This window comes from Leucoraja erinacea, chromosome 11, assembly GCF_028641065.1.
Source record: "Leucoraja erinacea ecotype New England chromosome 11, Leri_hhj_1, whole genome shotgun sequence".
NCBI classification, from domain to species: Eukaryota; Metazoa; Chordata; class Chondrichthyes; order Rajiformes; family Rajidae; genus Leucoraja; species Leucoraja erinaceus.
The window spans coordinates 29114725-29131571 of record NC_073387.1 but is presented as its reverse complement, the minus strand read 5'-3'; the positions used below and the strand labels follow the sequence as shown (position 1 = coordinate 29131571).

At 41.9% G+C, this 16847-nt stretch overlaps 1 protein-coding gene across 1 annotated transcript in view; it reads right to left on the bottom strand.

Annotated features, from left to right (window-relative positions):
- Positions 1–3538: 3538 nt before the first annotated feature.
- The window catches only part of LOC129701623 (alpha-1B adrenergic receptor-like), a 51515-nt gene continuing 38206 nt past the window's right edge, over positions 3539–16847 (bottom strand). Inside the window, exon 2 of the mRNA XM_055642934.1 lies at positions 3539–6881. Within this exon, the coding sequence (XP_055498909.1) occupies positions 6304–6881 (578 nt within the window). The 3' untranslated portion in view covers positions 3539–6303. The remainder of the gene's footprint in view (positions 6882–16847) is intronic.

Here is a 16847-nt window from a genome sequence, read left to right as displayed (position 1 = left end):
GGATGCGCAGAGACCCAGTTCTGCGGGTTTGGTAACCAGCTTGGAGGGGATGATTATGTTAAATGCCGAGCTGTAATCGATGAATAACAACCTGACATATGAGTTTTTGTTGTCCAAGTGTGAGTGTTATGGAATATTTTCCCCAGCAACTGGTCTCAGGTGCAGATGCGTGCTTTGGGCTCTGTTCCCCTACAATCTGTCCTCAGGCACAGCAGTGTGATATGGAATATCTTCCCCTCCAAACTGTCCCCCAGTTGTCGGTGTGGGTTCGGCTCTGTTCCCCTACAATCAGTCCTTGAGATGCTTGTATGCCAAGGGCTCTCTTCCTTCACAATCTGTCACTCAGATTACCTCTCATCTGGGAAATGATGGCAGCAACTAATATCTGTAGAATATTCAAGTCCCTATTTCTGAGCTTTCCATACAGTGTCATCAGATTCTAATGTTCAGTTATTTAATGTGAATGTAAAGAGATGTTTCAGTAATACTTATAAAATCAGAGTGTGATGCGCAGCAATTTCTTTAAAATTCGTAAATATGTTTTTCCTGATCTGTTTGGTTCTTGGGTTACATAACCAGAAAAAAATGTCAAATCATATTTGAAGCAATATGTATACTGGTTCACAACTCATTCCATGTCCTTCATGCACTGGATTTCCCTTCTGCAAGTATCCAGCTCCAATGTATGATAGCAGCCAATGTAAAGATGTTCCACCTACTTGAAGGTTTTTACAAAATTAATCCATTATTATATCATCAGAAGCACTTGACTAAAACACAAGAAATATTTTTTAAAGTAGTGTAATATATCATGTCATTGAATACCTTGACATTGGCATTGATGTATTGTATGCTCCTGCCCTTAATGTTCTTCCTCTCCCCAAAGTTCATTTTTTATTACAGGAAAGCGCTCAGAGAAATGCTAAATGAATGATTGCAGGGTTCATTAGAAGGTGAAGATTGAAAATCATATTCCAACTCTCTGGAATTCTAAAAGTTATTTGTAGTTTAGGGTGGTTTGGGAATTTTTTGTGGAATATGTAGGTATGTTGCAAAACGTACCTGAAGCGTCGCTGAAAATCTGTCCCAGCCCGTGTGCGCGATTTTGGCGCCGTTTAGAGGGGGCCAGGTTTAAAACGCGATTTTCCCTAGGCTGTTCAAATCGTGGTTTTTCAGCCTAGTTAATTATTAACGAAAAATCGCTGGAAGATTCCCCCGCTTGAGCTATTATTAGTTTTAAGGGCTTTATTTAATTGTTATAGTAGGTTAAAAATTAACCTCTAAACCCCCGACCGCCGACAACGGGCCAGATCTCATACAGGGGAAAACAGAAGGTAGGCTGTTTATTTTTACGTTAAAAAGGGCTTCTTAAGATCCCTTTATACAAAGTTTAATGTTGCGAGTAGCTAATTTGGGCCCCATTATATCCCGCAGTATTTTTCTGGGCATTTGAGGGCACAAATCTACCGCAATGTGAACGTTCTAAACCAGCGCGTTCACAGGATCCCACTAGAAAGCTGATTTAAATGGACTTTAATTTACAGCAATTAAACACTAAATTCCTTCCATTTGGCCTATAAATTAATGTAAATGAGATTTTAAAATCATGTTTTATCGTGAATTGTTTGTGAATATTATTTGGACACAGGCTATTTAAAAATGTTAATCATTTATTAAGAAATGGATAGATGTTTAGATCTAGTAATTGAAGTTTGGAATTAGCTACAATTAGGTAACTAACTAATTATATGCTTTAATTTCAGGTTATCCAAGTAAGATTATTTTATATTTGTTTCAGAATGCTTCAATCTACGATAACTGAAAATTTCATTCAGTTCTCTTAATTTTTAAGAAAGTTATGGGCTTTTGACTGTCCACGATCACAGCTTTTTTGTTATGTCCATAGAAAATCAATAGGGAACAAGTTGCTAATTTCCGAGTATGAAAATGGCCATAACTTTTTAAATACTTGAGATATGAAAGTGAATTAGGTGTCAAATTAAACTTATTTTTATGCTTTATCTGATGGGATAAATTGCAGACTTGATTTTTAAAATCTCAAAATGTTGTAACATTGCTAGAATATGATTATAGGAGTGAATGACACAAACACAAATTTAATGTTATGTGCAATTCGATATAAATGTCTGGAAATTTGATTTAATTTATTTTTGTTGTGCTTAAACATTTGTTACATTTCGCACTAGTGCTGAACTCTTTTCTCAGGTTAAAGAAATCTGTAGTTATTCAATCTATCTTACGCCTTGAAGAGAGGGAGAGAAGTCCATTCACTTTACTGGTGTGAACCATGCATTCGCAATGGGCAACATCAACAAATATCATGGCTGCCATGAACGTGAGACAAGATGTAGAAGGAAAGGGAGAAAGCTGCACGGTATTTTGAGAAGGATGAAAAATGCTCATAAGTAGAATAAGTGCCAAGGAGATGTAGGAAAGACCTTCTTCATAAGAAGATCCTGGCAGAAAGTGGCTTGAATAGTTACTTTCAGAATGCAAATATGTAGACAATGTAACAAAGCCATGAGGAATTTAATGATCTTGTTAAAGTGAGTTGCACACTACTGAAAGAACTGCTTACATCTGTACATGCAGTCACACACAGTGGCGGACTGGCCAGGGTGTCAGCTTGCCTGATGACAAGTGGGCCCCTGATGAAGTGATGGCAAGTGGGCCCCTGTTAAATTATAGCATTGTAGTTGTGGGTGGGCCCCCTTTGTCTCCTGGCAACCAATACTTTTAGACCCAGTCCACCACTGGTCACACATGCACATACACACGCATGCACACAGATACACATACACACATATACATGCAAACACATGCTGTTAAATCTGATGATTGAGAGCTGAGTGAAACATTGTGCTCCTGCCACTGAGATCTCATCAGAGAGGCTCCGTTGTGTACCTTGAAATGTTAAAACAGACTTCACTTGAAGTTCCGTGAAGGAAATATCACTGGTGAATGAGTATGGTATTTATTCTTTGAAATGTTAGCTCTTCATTGCATCTCTTTGCCCATTGCATGCCAATCTAATCAATAGTTTGTGTTATGTATTGCTCTCAGTTGCACTAACAGTGACCATTGATGCAGAATAGCAGGCCAAAGGGTTTAACATTTCAACCAATGTTTATACTTGCAGAGTGGATCTTCTCCAAGGCAGGTATATATTCTGCATTAGGTCGGCATCTTCGACAAGAGGGCCCTCAACAGGAAATACAGAGCTGTTGTAGCAAGGTAATTTAGTAATAATGGTCAGGGAGTAATTTATTGAAATGTTTTGAACACTGCAGAGCGGAATGTGAGAGAATGTCACACGTCACCTGGTCTTCCAACTGAAACATAGAAACATAGAAATTAGGTGCAGGAGTAGGCCATTCGGCCCTTCGAGCCTGCACTGCCATTCAATATGATCATGGCTGATCATCCAACTCAGTATCCCGTACCTGCCTTCTCTCCATACCCCCTGATCCCCTTAGCCACAAGGGTCCAGAATCTTAGTGAGCAACATTAGTGTTAATGGTTGTAGTGTGGAAATCACCTTGGCTTGCTTTGAGGATCAGATTACAATGTTCCATACAAATAGGAATTTTTTCCACTGGGTTATTTCCTACCATCAGTGTCCCCCTCATCCATCCAGGTAGGAGACAATGTTCTAGATGTTCAGCAGGGACATCCCCCATCAGCCTTTCTCATCCTCCTGTTCTTCCTCTTACTTCTATTCTTCAGCTTATCCCTCCTAGTCCTCATAGTCAGCTTGCTGTTCTTTCTCCTGCACCAGCAGCTGCCTGTACATTCATGTTAGGGGGCATATTGTATTTGGCGATAAAGTTTCCACATCTCTCTTCCAGCTTTCTTAACAATCAGTCAAGCCCCACATGGATGCACACCCATTTCTCCCACAATCACACCTCCCTTTCCCCTACCCCCATCATCTTCCACCTATATCCCTTCCAATGGCTTCACATTTCACATCTCTTCTCTCCTTATCTCACAGCTTTTTGTATTTTCATCTCCGGCCTTTGTCAAACCATCTGCCAATCATATCCCCCTCACCCGTATCCATCCATCACTTGCCCCACCTCTCTTCCAGCTTTCTTCCTCCTCCTACAATCAGTCACATGCTCTTCAGCGATGCTGCCTGATTCACTGAATTAATCCAGCATTTTGTGTATTTGTATGGAAACCAGCATCTGCAATTCCTTGTGCCTGGGCTCCCACATCTGTTTGGTACATACCCCAGGATTGATGCTGGCAACAAAATCTAAAATTAAGGAGACCACTTCTATTTTGACGGTTTGCTATCTCAAATTATAAAACACTCATCTACAGTGGTTGGAGTCCAAACTGGCAAGAGCAGCAACAGAATGAGGGTGCAGTCCTGGCTCCTCAGGAATCACCCTTAAGGGAAGTGCCCGCTACTGAAAATATCTGGCCTGGAGAACACTCTCGAGGTGAACGAATCATGGGTGCTGCCAGAATACATGGCAGCAAAAAGGATGCTGGAGCAATTTGAGGTGCGATCTACAGCTGACCAGTTTGGTCTCCAGATGTCCTGTTCAAATGGCCTCTTGTCCCCAAAGGGCCTGTTTCAACACTGTATGACTCTATGACACTATGTCAGCAGTGTGCCCCTTTAAAATGTGCAGAAAGCATGAAGGTAGCATGATGTGCTCCTGGTTGTTGTGAAAGCAGTTCTAATATTCATTGAACAAAGCTGCATACTGGTGTTATTGGAAACATTGGAGGTAGTGGAAACAATCATTGTATGATGTCATTGCTATCGTTGGTTGCACAGTTGGTGCCAGGAAATGTCAGGTGCAAAATGTGGGGTTTTGCATTGAAGGAGCCAGTCCAATTTTGTGGTTGGTATGAATCTGCCCGATTTTATTCAGACACATATAACTTGGCATGGAAGGGAAAATGTGTAATGTAACATGGTCTCTTTGTTCTTTGCTACCCATTTAATGTAACTGGTTAAGACAAATCTATCTTTATTGTATGGTTCCAGCATTTACTGTTGTTGATCCTGGAATCTGACAATATGAAGCACATAGAATATCAAATTTATAATAATGAAATGTGGATTCAGATTGGTTCAACGTCAGGTTTAGAGAAATCATAGATTAAATGATCTGAAGGACTGAGCGAGATGCAGCAGAGCACGGCCAATATTCTAATTGACCTCGTGTTGTCTTATACCTTAGCCTGAACTCTGAAGCGCAATGCTGGACAGACATTTTCACACATTTTTACGCCAAGATAATCTTTCACTACAAACATTACGTTCATTATTTGCAAATCCATATGCAAAATTGGCAATAAGTGAATTATAAATGTTTTATTTGCTAACTTACCTCTTTCTCCATTACCTTGTTGTGTTGATAGCCCCCAGCTGACAGACCATAATGAATAATACTGGGTAGCAATTAATTCAAATTGGAGGAGGCTGCTTTTATTTAAAACACTTATTTTTTAATTTAAATAACAATCGATTAAAGCATTGCATCCGCAACGCACCTTACTCTACCATATTACGATGAAGTTTCGGTAAAAATCACTGTTTATAAAAAAAACGTTATTGTGATGGCTTTATCATGAATCTTCCTTTTCTCTGGCTGTTCACTTCCTGATCTGATTCATCTCTCCAATCTTTGCAATCAGCAACCAGTTACTGAGAATTGTGGCTCAAGGTGAGCCAGTGCCTTGTCCTCTCTTCTGGCCTGGACTCCATCACTTGCCTTTTTCTCTATTAAATTGTGTTACATCTGGGGAAACTGACACTAGTTTAGCAGGAGTGATTGGAATATGAAAATGGCCACATTATCTCATGGTCCCATACTATCCAACTATACAGAGGTATTTAAAGCAGAACACTGTGAATCTTCTGCAAACATATTTTTTCATCAAAACCAACAACAGCAGTTATTCCATGGCTTGGATTTTTAAAGTTATTTTCAAGGAAACATGTTTTACGTGAGACACTGTTACATCTAACATAGACTAAAGCAGTTTAAATATCAGTGATCTTGTAAATGCAAACAAACATCTTTAGTGAAGTGTAAATTGTGCATTTTAGGTAACAAACATTTTCCTGAGGGTACGACATTTTCATAGTAACATAATATACATCTGAAACAATGAATTATCACACGTACAGCAATGAGAGTAAAACATTTATATAGCAATTATAATATGATATGAATTATACATTTGTAAATATTATAGCATACACCAAAATAACATTTCACAACAAGGCATTTCAATGAAAGTCTTGATTCTTGTTTAAATATTTGTTTCTGGGACATGATGCGTCTTTTTATTAGGAACGCTCTTTTGAAATCCCTCAGAATTTGGTGCAAAATGCCCAAAAGCTGTGGTTTTCTTTGTAGGTATGGTTGAACTATTACAGATTCCATACTCTCCATTGATGGTCCTTCCAGTAAACTCATACTTTTCGTTTGGTCCATTGGACTGTAAGGAAGAACGGCGTCGTGATGAAATCAGCCTCCATCCTCGAAGGCTGCACATTTCTATGTTCTGCTGCTTGTTCTTGTCCACAAGAGTGTGACCCTGGCACAATGATGGCCTTCTGCCATTGTCACCGAAAACAATGGAGCCACCGTCCACTGAGTCTTTTCGCTGCTGGTCAAGAGAATTCATTCTCCAGTTGTAATTGTAAACCCGCCAGGCTGGCCGCTTTCTGCGGGTACATTGACACTTCAGAATTCGAATAAAAGCTCTTTTGAATTCTTTACTGGAGCACGAGTAAATTATGGGGTTTACACAGCTGTTTGAATACCCTAGCCAAAATACTACTTTAAAGACAGTCTCCGTTGGTTTCAAAGATGGAAAGAATGAACCTGTGAAAGAAAAAGTTCACAGAAGTTACATTCATATTTTTGTAAATAAACAATTCATTAAAGAATACAGTTTACTCATAGACAATAGTATTTTATCCCCTTTAAGTGTAATGCAATACTGTTTTTCAAAAAGGAATAGTGGACTTCTCTAATTGAATCTAGTAAATAGATTTACCTTTGGTCCTGAGTTGCTTAAATCTGTAAAGTTTGTCTTTTTTCTGTGATTGAAACCTGGAAATCTCTTTCTATATGTATAAAAACTTAAAGTACATTAATACATCTTACATTAATACGTCTCTTATTTATATGATATCCATTTGAAGGGGATCCGTGTACTCCTACAGTATTTCTTATGCCGATGTGTCAGTCTTGTCGTCTGATAATGGTCTGTTCAAACCCCATCAGTGGTCATTGTGCTTTGGGTGCAAGACATCTTGCAATTCCAAACAAAGCCACTTGGTGTCAGTGTAAACTACAGTTCAGTTATCTTGGTCAAATGTCGTAATCTGACTCATTAATTTTCCTGGGATTATCGTTAATTGAAAACTCCCCTCACTGTTCCCCAGAAAAATGACTTGAGACCATGATTTTCTTATGCCTTGCAACATTGTGTTTCCTCGCCAATGTTCAAGATTCTTTCCTGAGTTTGCAGCTAAGAGTTCAGACTGATACTGCATTGCAGTCGTGATGGAGTTCTACATATTGTGAAGTGCTGTCTTTTCGACGACATGTTCAGCCAATGATCTATCAAATTTCTCAAGCTGACGTGAAAGATCACGTGACATTATTTTGCAAAAGAGTATGTGGTCATTCCAGTGTCTTGATCATTACTTATCCCTCACTTATTATTTCAGATGGTTAATCATGACCCGTTACAATTCGCATACCGCCCGAACAGATCCACGGACGATGCGGTCTCCCAGGTTTTGCACACCGCTCTCTCTCATCTTGACAGCCAGAAGGGGGGGCTACATGAGGATGCAGTTCATAGACTTCAGTTCATCCTTCAACACAATAGTCCCCACCAGACTGGCCGAGAAGCTACTGGAATTAGGGCTCAACACCCCCCTGTGTGCCTGGGTCCTGGACTTTCTCACTGCCAGGCCCCAGGTAGTCAAGATGGGAGGGAATACATCGAAGTCCCTCACCCTGAGCACAGGATCCCCCCAGGGATGCGTCCTCAGCCCCCCTATTGTACTCCCTGTACACACATGACTGTGTGGCTAGGTTCAGCTCCAACTCAATAATCCAGTTTGCTGATGACACTGTGGTGGTGGGCCTGATCTCAGACAACGATGAGAAGGTCTACTGGGAGGAGGTGGCTGATCTGGAACTCTGGTGTCAGGACAACACTCCTCTTGAACATCAAAAAAACGAAGGAGCTGATCGTGGACTTTAGGAGGGCACATCATCCGACGACGTACACTCCATTGAGGATAAATGGGGATACTGTGGATAGGGTGAACTGTTTTAAATACCTGGGAGTCCACATCTCTGAGGATATGACATGGACATCACACGCTGCAGCACTCGTGAGTAAGGTAAGGCAGTGCCTTTACCACCTCAGGCAATTGAGGAAATTCAGAATATCTCCGAGGATCATCCAGTGCTTCTACTCAGCGGCTGTGGAAAGCATCTTGTCTGGAAATATTACAATCTGGTTTGGGAATTGCTCTGCCCAGGACAAGAAGGCTCTGCAGAGAGTAGTGCGTTCGGCCAAACGCACTATGGGAACTTCACTCGCCCTTCTGCAGGAACTATACATCAGGAGTTGCAACTCCAGAGCCAATAAGATCATGGGAGACCCCATCCACCCCTGCAACTGTTCCTGCTGCTGCATTCAGGCAAACGCCTCCGTTGCCATGCTGTGAGAACGGAGAGGTTGAGAAGGAGTTTCTTCCCAGAGGCCAATAGGACTGTAAACTCCTATCTCACCAGGGACTAACTTTACTGTACCACTCTATTGCTTTTTTTTAAAATTGCAATTTTTTCCCTTTTTCCTTCCGCCCACAATATTTAATATGTAAAAGAATATGTGATTCTGTTCCATTCTGTTTGTAGTTTCTTTGGTTGTTTGTTTGTTTGTCTTTTTGCACAAAGTCCGCGAGTATTGCCACTTTTCATTTCACTGCACATCTCGTATGTGTATGTGATGAATGAACTTGATTTGACTTGACTCTGTTTGTGAAAGCTAGCAGTACATGAGTTGGCTGCTCCTTTTCCTTCATTGCAGCATGATTATATTTCAAAATTATTTTTATGGATCTCTAACGTTCTATGGGACATTCTGAAAAGTGTCAGAGAAATGCAAGTTTTTTTTCTTTTCCTCTGTTCCGAACTTCACATGGGATCTTGATATTTACTCCTCCCACTCCTCTTTCCAGGCCATTACCTTTTAAGCAGCTACTGAAAAACTAGAAGTTTGTATCTGTTTTTAATGAAGCATCCTCTAAAAAATGCGATCCATGAGACTAATAACATGTTTTTTTGAGAATATCATCATTCTTGTGGTTTCTGTTTTTTTCCAAACTTCTCTCTCAATCCCCACTCTCATCAAACTGAGATGGGAATCTGGGAGAACAAAGAAAAAATAGAAACATTTAGCTGATCATAACATAGTACAGCACAGGAACAGGCCGTTAAGGGGCTGTCCCACTTGGGCGACCTAATCCTCGAATTCTGGCAAGTTTGCTCTTGACTCATACTCACAGCATGGTCGATGCGAGGTCGTAGGAAGTCATACAATGTCTATACTGAACATGATGCCAAGACCAACACTGTCTGCCTGCATATAATCACCATCTCTCCATTCCCTGCATATCCATGTGCCTCTAATTGTTTTCTGCTGGAAGAATAAAAGGATACTTTTTCAAATAATCCTCCCTTTTCTTGCCTATTGATATTTTTTTCACTCCATCTCTCTCACTGCACCAGCTTCCTGGATTTTCTTTCCCACTACCCACATTTCTAATGTTTTCTCTGTCTTGCTGTTAGCCTATTCTTTGGACCCTCCCCAACTCTATCCCTCCCAACTTTCTCTTTATGATTTACCTCCTGGTATCTTTTTCCCACTCGCACGGAAACATAATCAAAGGAGTGGGGGTAGGCATTCAGCCCTTCGAACCTACTCTACCTTCAATATGATGATGGCTGATCAATTATCTCAACACTATTCCTGTTCTCTCTCTACACCCACAAATGCCATTTTGTGCTTAGAAATATAACTTTTTAGTCACCACTGTTTTCCATGGTAGAGATTTCCACATGATCACCACTCTCTGTGAGAAGAAATGTAAAGGGCCTGTCCCACTTGCCGATTTTGCCGGTGTCATATCAGTGTTGCTAAAAGATTTTGAACATTTCAAAATCCAGCGGTGACAAAAACGTGGTGGTGACACTCGAGAAAACACCGCGGGCCATACGTCATCGCGCTGCGTCACCGCCGCATCATACGTCATCACGCCGCGTCGCGCCGCATATTTTTCAGTGACATGATACATTAGTCAATTATGCCGGCAGTCGCCGAAAAAATCGCCAAGTGGGACAGGCCCTTAAGGCATAAAGTTGTGCAGCACAACTCTGGCCCACCACATCCATGCAAAGCTTTTTGCCCATTGACATAAATCCCACGCCCTCTTTAGGATCGTATCCTTCTACCCTTTGCCTATTTATGTGCTTATCAAAATACCTTTTAATGCAGTAATTGCCTTTGATTCGCCACCTACTTTGGCAGCATGTTACAGATACCAATCTCTCTCTATGTAAAACAATTACTCCTTAGATTCTCTTTAGAACCACTACTTCTCACCTTAAAAGTATGCCATTGTGTTTTTGATAACCCTAACATAGGTAAAAGATTTTGCTATATTATCCTAAGTATGCTTCTCATAATCTTGAATACTTTACCAGATCACCCCTTAGCCTCCTTTGATCTAGGGAAAACAAGCTCAGCCTTTCCATTCTGTTCCCATAACTACAGTACTTTGATGCAGGTAACATCCTGGTGAATCGTCTCTGCACTCTCTCTATCACATTCATAACTTTCCCATATTGTGGTGACCAGAATGGCATACAATACACCAGGTGAGGCCTAACGAGTGTTTTATAAAATTGCAAAGAGATGTCCCAACTCTGATATTCTATGCACTTGCAGGTGTGATCGCACTCAGGCCCTGTATAATTGTAGTGAGACACCCTTGCTCCTGTACACAAAACCTCTTGTAATGAAGGCCAACATAGTGTTTGGCTTCTTAACTGCTTGCAACATATGGATGTTGCTTTCTCTGATTGGTGTGAAAGGCTCCCAGATCCCTTTCTCTACCATCATTTTCAACGTTTTCCTTTATTTTTTCCTCTACATTTTTCCCATCACTTATCATCACCAACTCCATCGCTTCAACCACGTCTAATTCTCTTACTTTTTCCTGCCTGGTTTTAAATCCAGGAGTTAAGCACCTGAAAATTTGTTTTAGTATTCGGTGACTGAGGACTAATTTCTCCTTGTGTCTTTTCAGTATATTAGTTGTAACAGTTCATAATAATACCAGATCTGGGTGTCCAATGCTAGCATATCACTATGAATGGAACAAGTTAGCAGCAAACCTTCCTGTATTACCTATTAAAATTATGCTATAGTCCTTATTATTACATTTTAGCCATCACCTCTAAGCATTTGTTACCACCACATTATTAACAGAAAATAAATGGAGTGCAAATGTAGTGTCTATAATGTTACATATATCTACATAATATATTAGGACCACTCCATCAGCAGTCCAGATGTGACACAGTATCTAAAAATAAGGTTCTGTGCTGCAGTTAATACTGGTGTCAGATTGTCTGAAGATTCCTAATCAGTTTCATCATAGGCAAAATTATAGTTCTCAACTTTGGCACACAAATATGATCCTTCATTTCAAGAGTGCAAAACAGTTCCTCTTTTGGTTTCAATTGGACATAATGGCAAGATAATGTAGTTTACACACTGTAATATATCTGTCCTTATGAAGCACAATGGCCAAGAAATTGGAACTATGAGCGCATTGTCTACGAATTCTGCAAAAGGTTGTTTTGGACACATTTAATTGCTTCCAGATCAATCAGCGACCAACAGGCACAAATGGTTCATATAGTGCACAATTCCTCCACCGCTGACGTACATTGCTGCTACGGAAGTCAACATACCACCTTTGTTAATGCATTAAAAAAAACAGGTGTATGTTTTACAGGGTTCAGGAATTCAAAGGCAATTAATAGACTTGCAATGGTGTATGAATGAGCCGCTGAGAGCATTTCCCAGCATCACGTTCGTGTTAGTTGGAAGTACTTCCTTGATGTTATTAATCCCCTGGAGCTCTTTTCACTTTAATAGTCACTCGTGACCTGCATGTGGTGACTGCCTTGATTGATTTGTGGTTCACAGCAACTTAGACCTTCTCACACCACCAAATGGTTCAGCCCTTACCCTTAGGCAGGGAGTACCTGGCAATATACCATAGAGTACAATACAATGCCTCCCTGTTTTACCTCACTTACATGACAACCTTTTATGCTGCTGTACTGTTGTGCTCCTGGAAAGTGTTCTCGAAGAGCTGACCCACTACCATGATCAATGGAGCGATAATGTTGCAAATGCAACCTCTATAGACATCTACAGTCTGGAACTGCGCTGCTTAGGGCTTGCTTTCAGATTGTATCTGTCTATAACTGTAAGAAGCAGCTTGGTGGCACAGTTAGTTAGCTAGAGGAAGTAGATGAGGCATGTATGCCTCTGGGTAGTGTTGCAGAGCAGAGGGATCTAAGAGTACAGGTTCATGGTTCCTTGAAGGTCGAGTTGCAGGTAGATAAGGTGGTCAAAATGGCTTTCGGCACTTTGGCCTTCATCAGTCAATATTGAGAATATAAGTTGGGAGGTCATGTTGCAGTTGTATAAGACGTTGGTGAGACCACATTTAGAATATTGTGTTCAGTTCTGGGCACCATGTTATAGGAAAGAGATTGTCAAGCTTCAAAGGGTTCAGAAAAGATTTACGAGGATGTTGCCAGGACTAGAGGGTGTGATCTATAGGGAGAGGTTGAGTAGGCTGGGTCTCTATTCCATGGAGTGCAGGAGGATGAGGGGATATCTTATACAGGTATACAAAATCATGAGAGGAATAGATCAGGTAGATGCACAGTCTTTTGCCCAGTAGGAGATTTGGGGACCAGAGGATGTAGGTTCAAGGTGAAGGGCAAAATATTTAATAGGAATCCGAAGGGTAACTTTTTCACACAAAGGGTGGTGGGTGTATGGAACAAGCTGCCAGAGGAGGTAGTTGAGGCTGGGACTAACCCATCTTTTAAGAAACAATTAAACAGGTACATAGATAGGACAGGTTTGGAGCGATATGGACCAAGCAAGTGGGACTAGTGTAGCTGGGATATTGTTGACCGGTGTGGGTGAGTTGGGCCGAAGGGCCTGTTTCCACACTGTATTACCCTCTTTGACATGTATAATAACAACATTTAAAAGATAGTTGGGCAGGTACAAGGATAGGAAAGGATTAGTGGGACATGGAACAAATGCAGATCACGATGCGGACCAAGACTAGCTTAGCTCGGGCTTCTTGATCGACATGGATGATCTTTGCCAAATGGCCTATTACCATGTTGTGTGACTATGACTTTAACTGTTGCCTCAAGATCCAGCGACCTGGATTTGAACCTAACCTCTGGCGCTGTCTATGTGGAGTTTGTGTGTTTATCCTGTAACCGTGTGGGTCTCAACTGGCTGGGCTGGTTTCCTCCCACATTCCAAAAATATTCAGGGCAGTAGGTCGCTGCAAAATTACCCCAAATGCTTTGATAAGTGGTAGCATTTTAAGGTTTGGTGTTGGGGTGGGAGAGAATAAAATTGGTTAGTGTGTGATTAGTGTAACAATGGGTGCCTGACCGTAGTGTGGTCTTGATGGGCTGAAGGGCCTGTTCCCATGCTGTATCTCATGAGTAAACCCATCTGGGTTACCAGGTGATTTGAAGCCACATTTCACATTGCCCTCATGAAGGAAGGTTCTAACATGGTTTCTAAATACAGGTTGACATGTACTTGTTTAACAGAGAGATTACTGCTTTAGAGTATATGCTGTTGCCTAGCCATAAGGATCCTGATATCCATTTAATGGCTGTGGATAGTTAACAAACCAAGAGCAACTTATTGAGATATTTGTCGCATCCAGCCTGTCAAAACTGCTGTTCAGTGGATTAATACATCAGCAGGGGAGTTCAACTTCAGGAACAGTTGGTGCCAATTTAAACCACACCACACGTCTTAAAGAGGGGACACACAATGGTTTAATGACTGGTGGCATTGGGTGTAGCTGTGAATGCAACTTGCTTATGCAGTTATGCCTTAACTTGGGAAAGGATAAGTCCTGGGATAGGGTGGAATGGGATGGGATGGGGTGGGGTGGGGGGGGTGGGATGGGGTGGGATGGGATGGGGTGGGGTGGGGTGGGATGGGATGGGGTGGGATAGGGTAGGCTACCCTCCACTGCTGGGAGACCAGTGAGAAAGGATGACTTTGGGCCAAACCATGAGAACATGGATGCTGTGCTGCATAATGTTCAGTGCTCCCAGCAGTAAGTCATCAGTTAATACACCTTCAAACTCATACCCCACTGACATCAGACATGGCCCATGTACCCCCTGCCAATCAATCATCTACCAACTATCTCCAATACAAAGGCCTCAGACACCTTTCATGCTCTGCTCAGTGTCCTCAATGGCTCACACCAACATTTCACAATCTGTATAGGCTGCCAGCCTTTCAACAAAACCTATTGATCCGATACGTACTTGCCTTTTGCCAGCAGTTCTGTTGAGAAGTATCAGCAAGGTCCCCTTCATGGATCAGTTTATCTTTGATTTGTGCATCTATGTATTGTACTACTTTCCAACTGGTCCCTGTGCTTTATGCAAGGCATTGCTGACATAGGAAGGATCTCACTCATTTCAAAGTATCGTAGAAATATTGAACTCCACAGCCTAGAAACAGGCCCTTCTGACCAACTTGTCCATACTGACCAATTTGGCATTCTAGTCTAATCTGAAATGTCCATATCCCTCTCAACCCATAGTGTGTTTGTGAGTGAAGCCAGATCGATCATGATCCATTTTAATGTATTACGCTGTCTGTGACAAATTCCTCCAACATCAGTGGTCGAGGAGAACGCCAGCACCACCTTCCTCCTACTGAGTAGACACTGCTGCTGGAATTTGAGCAGCCATGATAGTGGACATCGATGGAGTTGAAACCATTGAAAGTCCTCATATGTTCAACCCACCTTCTCACATTGCAGCTTTCTTTCATTCAGCCTCTCTTCTGGGGTACAAACTGTAGAAGGTAAAAGCTGGCACCCAACCTCCCTAACCTCCTTTCCCCTCATCCAAATACAAGCCGTGTTTGTGCCTTCCTCTTTCACTTAGTTAAGACAGCACGCATCAGCAAAAATACTAGAAAAGAGTAAAGGCGAAGATGCACCTTCATTTGATTTTATCGTTGTTCCCAGCTCAGGTATTGGAAACAATGGGGTGCAGACGTTGATAATTGTAAATAAAAATGTAACATGACAAGGATACTCAACAGCTCAGGCAGCATCTTCTGAAAGGAAAGCAGAGTTAACTTGTCAGGTCAATTGAACTCATTTTCTGTACTTGTGCCAGCTCAGATAATCTCTCTCCTCACACTGCAGAATAGTGAAGGAACTGGTTAGAATTAAATACCTATTCAATTGAAGTATCAGTCGCTTATCAGATACATAAAGACAATGCATCCTTTTCTGAAGAAGGGTTTCGGCCCGAAACGTTGCCTATCTCCTTTGCTCCATAGATGCTGCTGCACCCGCTGTTTCTCCAGCATTTTTGTGTACCTTAGATTTTCCAGCATCTGCAGTTCCCTCTTTAACATGCTTGTCATGGTTCATGGCAAGGGGACGTTGGAGCACATCCTGAGCTGTTGCCCAAAGGCTCTTGGGCAGGGCCGGTACACATGGCGTCACAACCAGGTTCTCAAACCCATTGCAGAAGCCATCAGCATGGGAATCAGCAGCTGTAGATGAGAACGCCCCACCACCCAGATGATCACCTTCGTGAAGGCCGGAGTGCAGCTGCCAAAAACCACAGCAGCCAGGAATCAGTCAGGAATCCTGGCGACTGCGCAGGACTGGCAGCTTTCCGTAGACCTGGTGAAACAGCTGAAGTTCCCACGGCACATTGACACGACCACCTTGAGGCCAGATATCCTCCTGGTCTCAGAGGCGACCAAAAGCATCGTCTTGTTGGAACTGACTGTGCTGTGGGAGGACCGTCTGGAGGAGGCTCACGAGAGGAAGATGGCCAAGTATGATGAGCTGGTCATAGACTGCCGCAAGCAGGGCTGGAAGGCAAGTTGTATGCCCATCGAGGTTGGCTGCAGAGGTTTTGCAGGGCAATCGCTCTACAAAGCCTTGAGTGCACTGGGCATAAACGGAGTGGTGAGGAGAAAGGCCATCAAGAACACCACAGAGGCAGCGGAGAAGGTCACGAGATGGCTCTGGATCAGGAGAGGAGGTCCATGGGGAGGAGCGAATGCCACCTGAACACGTCGTGGTCTGATCAACCACGGCTGGGTCACCTTGGTGAGGGTGTCTGATGTTGAAAGACCCGAAACACCCAATGACCCCAGGTTACATCACTGATGATGTGTTCAGGAGCATCTATTGATGTATTTGTAGCAATCTGGACAATTGTATTTACATTTCTATTTCCATCAGGTTAAATACCCACTCATCTCTTGTAAAAATGAAGATATATTACTTTATCACATCAGGAGCTTGTATCATTTAATTCATAATGAATCATTCTGGTACATAAATAATTGCCATGACCCTTTAATATACAGGTCGGCTTTCTGCGAACAAATAGATTGGATGGATAATTTGAGGACAGTAT